The sequence below is a fragment of the Syngnathus floridae genome, chromosome 7, assembly GCF_059516105.1.
Source record: "Syngnathus floridae isolate MCC-2025c chromosome 7, RoL_Sflo_1.0, whole genome shotgun sequence".
Taxonomy (NCBI): Eukaryota; Metazoa; Chordata; class Actinopteri; order Syngnathiformes; family Syngnathidae; genus Syngnathus; species Syngnathus floridae.
The window spans coordinates 12,242,111-12,249,579 of record NC_142419.1 but is presented as its reverse complement, the minus strand read 5'-3'; the positions used below and the strand labels follow the sequence as shown (position 1 = coordinate 12,249,579).

The window sequence follows — 7,469 nt, the reverse complement described above, 5'->3', positions numbered from 1 at the left end:
TGAATTTTGCCTCCTTTTTTGACCATTTTATGGCATTGTATTACCAATTTTAAACACGTGGTCTTGTTAGCATGCTATTTATTAATATCCCACTAACCACACAACTGAAATAATGACAGAAATTTTTGAGCAGTCTAGAAAAAGAAGCATTCAGCAATGTCCTATCCTCCAATATAATTGGATTTTTTTTTTCTCTGTCCCAGATTCACACTCACAACATTGACTTAAATGGCCTACTTAGGACATCTACTAAGCTGACCAAACTATCCTTATTCCTCTACATAGCGTGCCTATCAATTCGTGCGCTACCTTTTCTTTGTAGAAGTACCAGCACATGCATGCACTTCATCTTGTGTTCATAAAACATGCTCAAATCAATTCAACATCCTTATAGGTCGACATACTTTGCAGTTGAAACATCTTTAAAATATTAATCAAAAAATTGTGTCGATGCATATATTATTTAAGCGACACTATGAAAGAGGCACATGGATCATTGTGCAAGTGGTCATTCTGTGGCTGGTCGGTGTACCCATATATGGTCTGACTAATTCCTTGAAATCCATTGAAAGACTTAAATTTCACCTGAGTCCTACCACCTATGACGTGAGGTTACAGCACACGTATTACTCACATGAACTTTGCGGCTCCTAAAATAGGCCCGACTAAATCCTCTTAAGTTCAAACCACATAAGTTGCTTTCCCTCTGGGCCAACGAATCCCAGAGGATAGTGGCATTATTAATGCTGTAAGGGGTGTGTCAAGACTGCAGGGATGCTTGCAGGTCCTAGCGGGTGCTCTCCGGATGCTTGGACCATGTAGAGGATTGGTTTAAGGCCCCACGGTTTACAGGTGGGGCCCCCAATATGAGCGAGCTGCTAGTGAAGGAACTGGTGGCCAACACAGCCTACCTCAGGGCTCAGCAGCTGGACCAGAATGAGCTGCTCAAGGAGAGACTTTCCCTCAAACTGCCCCTGCCGAAGAGCTTCTCAACTCTGCAGGAAGCAGATAGAAAGCAGTACGAGTCACTTTGTGAGCAGCAGCCCATCGGCAGGGAATTGTTCCGGCAGTTTCTACTCAGTTGTAACCCCCAGTATGCCGCCGCCGTTAAGTTCCTGGATGAGCTGGGAGAAAGCCACTTTGCTGAAGACGACGTTGAAGAAAACGCCAAGCGGGACCTCATGGCTAAGTTCTGTAACCCTGAATCCAGGAGCTTTCTGTCTTTTCTCAAAGGAAACGCTGGGGATACAAGCAAGCGCTTATCAAACTACATTTTCGACGAGTCCTCGGTGAGCCACATGAGAGAAGCCACAAGAGACTTCCTGCGAGGAAAACCTTTCTCGGAGTACCTGAGGAGTCCGTTCTTTTTCAGGTTTCTGCAGTGGAAGGAGTATGAGCAACAGAAGATTAGTGATAAATACTTTCGTGAGTTTCGGACATTGGGGAAAGGTGGTTTTGGTGAGGTAGGTGTCCAAAGCAAAACTGTTGCGAGAGAAAATCTGATTGTAGTGTAAATAAAAGTGTTTTGTATTACAGGTATGTGCAGTGCAGGTGAAGACCACAGGAAAGATGTACGCCTGCAAGAAGCTGGAAAAGAAACGCTTGAAGAAGAAATGTGGTGAGAGGTTGGCCCTTCAGGAGAAGAAGATCCTGGAGAAGGTTAACAGTCTTTTCATTGTCAACCTGGCCTACGCCTACGATAACAACACCCACTTGTGCCTGGTCATGGACCTGATGAATGGAGGAGACCTCAGGTTCCACATCTACGAACTCGGAGAGCGCGGTCTCCGCATGGACCGCGTGGTTTACTACGCAGCTCAGATGACCATGGGCCTCCTTCACCTGCACTCCATGAACATCGTCTATCGTGATTTGAAGCCGGAGAACGTGCTGCTGGACGCTTATGGCCATTGTAAACTATCAGACCTCGGATTGGCTGTCGAGCTGCCAAATGGGAAAACCATCTGCCAAAAGGTCAGTCTGGTGGCCTACTCATTGTGTGCAAGGAAAAATGTAGAATTATTCATTTGAAATGATGTTCCCAAGCTGTAAAAGTCGTGTCACTGCAAAGCTACCATAGCATTATTTCCTGGGAGTATGCTTACGTCAGTGTTCAGCATATGTGTTCATCCCTGAGTGCAAGGGGTTTACCAGAAATAGATACAGTAGAATGGTTCTTAGTCCAGAGTTGACAGACTATAAAGCACTCCGCATGACCCAAATAAATCCTATTAAAAGCTGGCTAACTTCTAGTGACGGGAAACTGAAGCTTCAAATTTGCTTCATGAAACTGCTGGCAGCCCAATTTTGAATAGAATGCCATGGAGAGGACTGTAAAAAAAACTGGTTCACAAAGCAAATTTGAAGCTTCATTTTCCCATCAATAGCAGCACTTGCTAGGAAATGTTTCTTTACTTTATGGCTCCACTTCATAATATATCCCCTCTGTGTGTTCACTTGTTTGTTCAGGCTGGTACAAACGGTTACATGGCCCCCGAGATCCTGCAGCAGCAGTACTACAGTACATCTGTGGACTGGTGGGCCCTGGGCTGCAGCATCTACGAGATGGTGGCAGCTCGCCTGCCTTTTCGAGATTTCCGCGAAAAGGTGCAGAAGAGCGAGGTGACCCGCCGCACGCTTGAAGACCTGTGCAAGTTTCATCACAAGGGATTCGATCCCGCTAGCAAAGACATCATCTGTTGCCTCCTTAAGAAAAAAATAGCACATCGCCTTGGATGCCAGTAAGTACAAATAAATTCTCAACCAATGCAAGAAGTTTGCTTCCATCATATCTCATACCTCATTTTTTATAGCAAAGGTGATGACCCACGAAAACACCAATTTTTCAAGAGCATTAACTTTCCTCTCCTGGAGGCGCAGCGGTTGGAGCCCCCCTGGGTGCCCAAGCCCAACGTGGTGTACGCCAAAGACACTGACCACTTCAACGACACTTCGGAAGTTGGAGACATTGAACTAGATGCCAAGGATGAGAACTTCTTCAAGGAATTCAGCACCGGTGCAGTCACAGTCTCTTGGCAGAAGGAAATGATTGACAGTGGGTTGTTTGAGGAGCTCAACAAGCCAGAAAGGAACGGCTATGATCGAGCGATGGCATGGAACTCAAAGACGTGTGTCATTTTATAACACCCCAAAAATATGGGATACTTGTACTTGATACTGGTTTCAAAATAATCTTTACACAATAAGTCTGCCTACCTCTAATAACTTTAAAACCGCAATCCATTCTCATTTAACAGTTTGACTTCAATCAGTATTGTGCCAGCAGGTTATCGACTGATATTCTAATAATTACCACTTCTTGAAAATGCATTTTTTTACCGGCATATTATTATAAATTGTTTTGTTTGTAGAGGAAAACCTTGGTGGAAACGTGCATTTGTGTACTTTTCTGCAGCACTGCTGGAGTAAGTGCACTTTGCTTTTTTTACAGCGGAGTTCAAATCGAAACATGCAGTAGTAGTCTATTACCAACTTTTGCGAAACGCTGTTAAATCACAGTTACGATAAATATTTGTATAAAGAACACTCCTAGGCCTTAAAAAAAATGTGCCTTCTTGTGCAGCGTATGATAAGCTATTGCTCAATCTTGTTAATTTTATACAGACACGGTTTGTAATTGTAACCCCGAATTCATATGTGGCGTGTAGTAAAACAAAATTCACCACTAGATGCCGCCAGACATCCACAAAAGCGTTTCACACTTGACAGGGCCATCAAAAGTGCTGACTTTGTTTTGACTTTTGACATGGGAAATATTTCAATATCCTACAGAACTGCTTTAAACAATTCAATGACAGATGGGAAACAAAAAGGTTGAGGTCAGCATTGCATTGCCACTTTAAATCCTAAATGTGTCCCTTTACATTCATTTCTATGACATTATCCAAAATGACTTAACGAATGCCTGTCTATTTATTGTGATTAAATATCAATATTACCGGAATCTAAATGATGTATTTTCTGATGTGTAACTGTGCCATGAAAAAATAATTTCCCTCTTATTTTTTTGCAGAGTTTCCCCGCAAGATCATCCAACAAATGTGTGCATCATTCTCTTAAATTGTTGCTTGGAGCTTTGGAGGGTGTTTTACTAAGATGACGTATGTTTGGGCAAGCCCTGTGAAAACTTTGTGTAGAATGACGCAACGTTTCAAAAGCGGAAAAGCCCGAGCCACATTTTGTCAGCCGTGGTAGATGATGTGCAGAGACTCTAATCACATCATAACATTCGGTACACATGCCCAAGACAATAACAACCTTCTTCTTCTAATATCATATATTCATTCAACTGTTTATTATTCTGGATGTATTGGTTAGACTGTCATTGGGTATTCTGTGACCTGTGCCCTTTCGTCTGTGAGGGCGTAGGAAGTGAGAAAACATCTATCGGTCAGGACAGAGAGGTCATTGACTGTGCAAGGAAAGTGAGAGCCACTCATGCGAGCGTCAAACCAGTTAAGGGGAATGTTTCTATTTTAACAACAATGGTGACAGCTCGCCAGCAGAGGTCAAGGTTAACCTACAAGAATGAAGACTCAAATTAAGACTTGGAAGCAAATTATAGGACTATTGTTGTGGTAGCAAGGTCACCCCCACCTCTCCACAGGAAGTGTTTATTTTTTGGTTAACGTTCAATTTGCTGTGCTTCATTGCTTGAATTCCTCACATTTCAACAAATAAGTGAATTCCTGCTGTGCAATCCAACAGGATCTGTGTGTGTGTGTGTGTGTGTGTGTGTGTGTGTTGCACCAATATGCTTGTGTGATTCTTTCCATAGTTTCCTCAAACCCTGGGCACACAGTGCTCGAGTGGACATAGTTAAATAAGCTCTCCCGCTCTCTCTCTCTTACACACACAGACTCACACAAATAAATACACACACACACACACACGCAGACGTCGCTTTGGGGCCATTTGTCAGACTTGCCGTCATTTACGGGAGACTTTCCGTAACACTTACTCAGAGCAACATCAGCTTTTGGGCAAACGAGGACACAGCTTGTAAACAGTCCAACAATAGCTCATCTCTCCACCAAGCTCAATTGCTTCAGTGCAGAAATCTGTCTGTCATTTACAGCCATTATTATTCAAGTTGAAGGCTGCCTTTGGTGTAAAGTAATCCCTCTTGTTACTCGTAAAGCTCGTGAAGTAACTGTGGAGCCATTGTTCTTTTTAGAATAAGGACCTATGTGAGACTTCTTTACTTGGTTCACTTACGAAAAGATGTTTTTTTTAGTCACCATCGGAATATAATTCATATTATTAAAAAGTGATAATACATCATGAAAATATGATGTCAATATTGCACACAAATCATTTTGGAAGTTTTTCAAACATCACCCTTCCCCTCATAGTCTGCTTACTCCTCACCTGTCGCCCTAAATAAAATTCCCCCCCACAAATAGAAAAACCCCAAGGAAACAGCTATAGGTTCAAGAAGTCACAGTATCCCGAAACCTGAGTCAGCTTGAGTCGTTTAAAGCCGCCTGATGTTCCTTAGCCCCCCCCCCCCCCTCTGCTGGAGGCTGATTGGAGATCAGCACTTCAAACGCGGGCAGAGGGTGTCGGGATACGGGCTAATGCAGCAGGGAAGCACTTTACAACCCTTCTTCCTTTCCAAAAAAAAATAAGTAGTGCATATGTTCATGTACTTTGATTACAGTACAAGTGTGTGTGTGTGTCAGTGGAAAAGTGCTTTAAAAGTATTTGATTCACTGGATGACAGTAAGGCAAAAACAGAAATATAAGCTGCAGGCTGGTATTGGTTCCTTCGACTGTATCAGCTTTGATTTAATTAGCTGGTTACTTAGTGCATTCTTTGTTAGTGATGCAATATGACGAATAGTGTGGAGTTACTCCAAGTTCTCTTTCTCGGTCACTTCCAATCTGTCACTGACATTTTATTCACTAACTGTATCTCCACTGAGTGCACCACAGTAGGGTCACTTGTGAGCTGGAGACTTTGTTTTTTTACACTCTTCACTTTCATTGTGTTGAGATACAATCAGGTTGAACTTGTTTATGTGCCATACTGATAGCAGCGATCTAATATTGCGGAATTTCCCCACGCATACTTTTCATGCCATCGCTCTTCATTCACTATGGAGACAATCAGACAGAGCGCAGGTCTGCATTGTGTCCAGCTGGCAACAGTCAGGTGATGTCATGCAAGTAGCAAAGGGAGGTGAGGTTTCCAAAATATCATGGGAGTAGCTCAGGAGGTCATCATTTTACAGTAGTGATGAGAAAATGAAGCTTCAAATTTGCTTCGTGAATCAATTTTTAACTCCTCTAGATGGCGCTCTCTGTTCAACACTGTTGCCCGTAGGTCTGGTGCCAAAATCGACTGCTATAGTAGTATCATGTTCTTACGGCTCTTCACCTTGACCAAAGCCGCACTTGCAGCTGAGGAAAAAAAAAAACACCCTCAATTATGGTTCAAATAATCAACGGCTGTCTTCATTGCGCCTTTACACATTCTTTTATTCTTTTGGGAGACAAGATGATTTTTTTTTCACCTGATGTTTATCTTTATATAAGTAGGAATGTGAACCCTGAGGAAAACTGGGCCTCATCACCTTATAGATTACCATATCGAGTTTCAATATTCGAGAGTAGCTGTACGATAGCAAAAAAAAAAATCACATCAGCAGTGGAACGATTTTCAAATTACTGTGGAACATCTCTGACAGTATCAATAAAAATGATACAGTTTACACAAAGAGTGGCAGTTTCCATATCTTGACAAGCTAATTCAGGGACACCAAACAGGCTGGTGTGTCTCAGCATTCCAAATCCAACATTGCTCAAGTTATTGTTGCTTTGGTAGCGAAAACCATAAAACATAGTATCGAATGTTTTCACGAGGAACACATTTCAAATCTAAGACCTCTGGTAACCTTATAGGCTTTGTTTTGGTCTGACGTGACTCAATAAATATGATAACTAAATATAAATACGGAGGATTAAAGAGCTAAGCTCTATCTTGTGACCATCATGAGGATGAGCCCCATGAGTTCCCGCTCCCTTGAAAGCCAGAATAGATAAATACACACATACACACAGACACACACACACAACACACACACAGTGCCCAGATGTTTTTTCAGCATTGCCTTGTGTGACTCTAACATCATTTGTTCTGCTCTGCTGTTGACCTTTTGTTGCTTTTCAACACATTTTCAACTTTTCCACTTCTTTAATTTCTACAGAAACACAAAAGCTGAATAGATGTGTTCATTGATGCGCATAAAATGTATGTTTGCAAGTATCCAATTCTCTGTAGTAGTACACACTTGCTGCGGAGGTTATTTATGGCAGGATGGGGGTGTTAGGTTACAGTCCCACTTTCAAAAAAACAGGCAGTTAATCTTGCTAAATTTGTCTACTCGTATGATCTCCCGACCGCTGATCATCTGTTGGGTCACCTGACCTATATTTAGAAAGGT

At 42.3% G+C, this 7,469-nt stretch overlaps 1 protein-coding gene across 1 annotated transcript; it reads left to right on the top strand.

The window, feature by feature from the left end:
- The first annotated feature begins 765 nt into the window (after positions 1-765).
- grk7b (G protein-coupled receptor kinase 7b) lies at positions 766-3,948 on the top strand. Its single transcript, XM_088380824.1, has 4 exons — positions 766-1,463; positions 1,537-1,974; positions 2,470-2,741; positions 2,814-3,948. Exons 1-4 carry the CDS (start codon positions 867-869, stop codon positions 3,142-3,144), a joined length of 1,638 nt encoding a protein of 545 aa, XP_088236950.1. The 5' UTR covers positions 766-866; the 3' UTR covers positions 3,145-3,948.
- The last annotated feature ends 3,521 nt before the right edge of the window (positions 3,949-7,469 follow it).

Coding starts and splice junctions, on each gene's coding strand:
- grk7b (XM_088380824.1), top strand. CDS start 867: ATGAGCGAGCTGCTAGTGAAGGAACTGGTGGCCAACACAGCCTACCTC. Junction 1,464..1,536: donor GGAAAGGTGGTTTTGGTGAG/GTAGGTGTCCAA, acceptor TTTGTATTACAG/GTATGTGCAGTGCAGGTGAA. Junction 2,742..2,813: donor GCACATCGCCTTGGATGCCA/GTAAGTACAAAT, acceptor CATTTTTTATAG/CAAAGGTGATGACCCACGAA.